The 549-nt window shown below is 45.0% G+C and overlaps 1 protein-coding gene across 1 annotated transcript in view; it reads left to right on the forward strand.

Annotated features, from left to right (window-relative positions):
• Positions 1–46: 46 nt before the first annotated feature.
• The window catches only part of LOC119590843, a gene marked incomplete at its 5' end in the record, with an annotated part of 11,033 nt that continues 10,530 nt past the window's right edge, over positions 47–549 (forward strand). The window contains 1 exon segment of the mRNA XM_037939600.1: positions 47–234. Coding sequence (XP_037795528.1) covers positions 47–234 — 188 coding nt within the window.

The raw sequence follows: 549 nt of genomic DNA on the forward strand, positions 1-549 counted from the left end.
GAATTAATTAAAAATGTATGTCTGTATATATCTATCTCTCCTGCAGACAGTTTAGGCAGTGGGAAGCTGCTCGCAGGCAGCGCTTCAACAAGGGCCTGGATAAGTTGCGTCTGGTGCTGCCCGATTGCGATCCCAAGACGAAGGTGGAGATCATTCACTCGGCCATCGAATACATCCAGGAGAGCAAGGCGTTTAAGGAGAACGTGCTCGCGGGAAACGAAGCACAAGAGCTGAGTAAGTGCGTGGTTGGCATCTCCTTTGAACGTGCTGGCGGGAAATGAAGCACAAGAGCTGAGTAAGTGTGTGGTTGGCATCTCCTTTGGGCTCGGAGAGTTTGGAATGTAATAACTGGTATGTATTTGATCACGCATACAAAGGGTACTCTGCGAAGATGCCAGTATGTATGAGAGTTTTGTAAGTATAGGGAATGTTCCTCTTTGAATGTTTTTTATATCTGACAGAGGGTGAAGCGTGTTCTGGTGTGAATTTTTAAGATGCATATATATAATCTGTATTAAAGCTGAGTGTATGGATGGAAGCCTTTTCCTT

The sequence above is a fragment of the Penaeus monodon genome, chromosome 27, assembly GCF_015228065.2.
Source record: "Penaeus monodon isolate SGIC_2016 chromosome 27, NSTDA_Pmon_1, whole genome shotgun sequence".
Lineage (NCBI taxonomy): Eukaryota > Metazoa > Arthropoda > Malacostraca > Decapoda > Penaeidae > Penaeus > Penaeus monodon.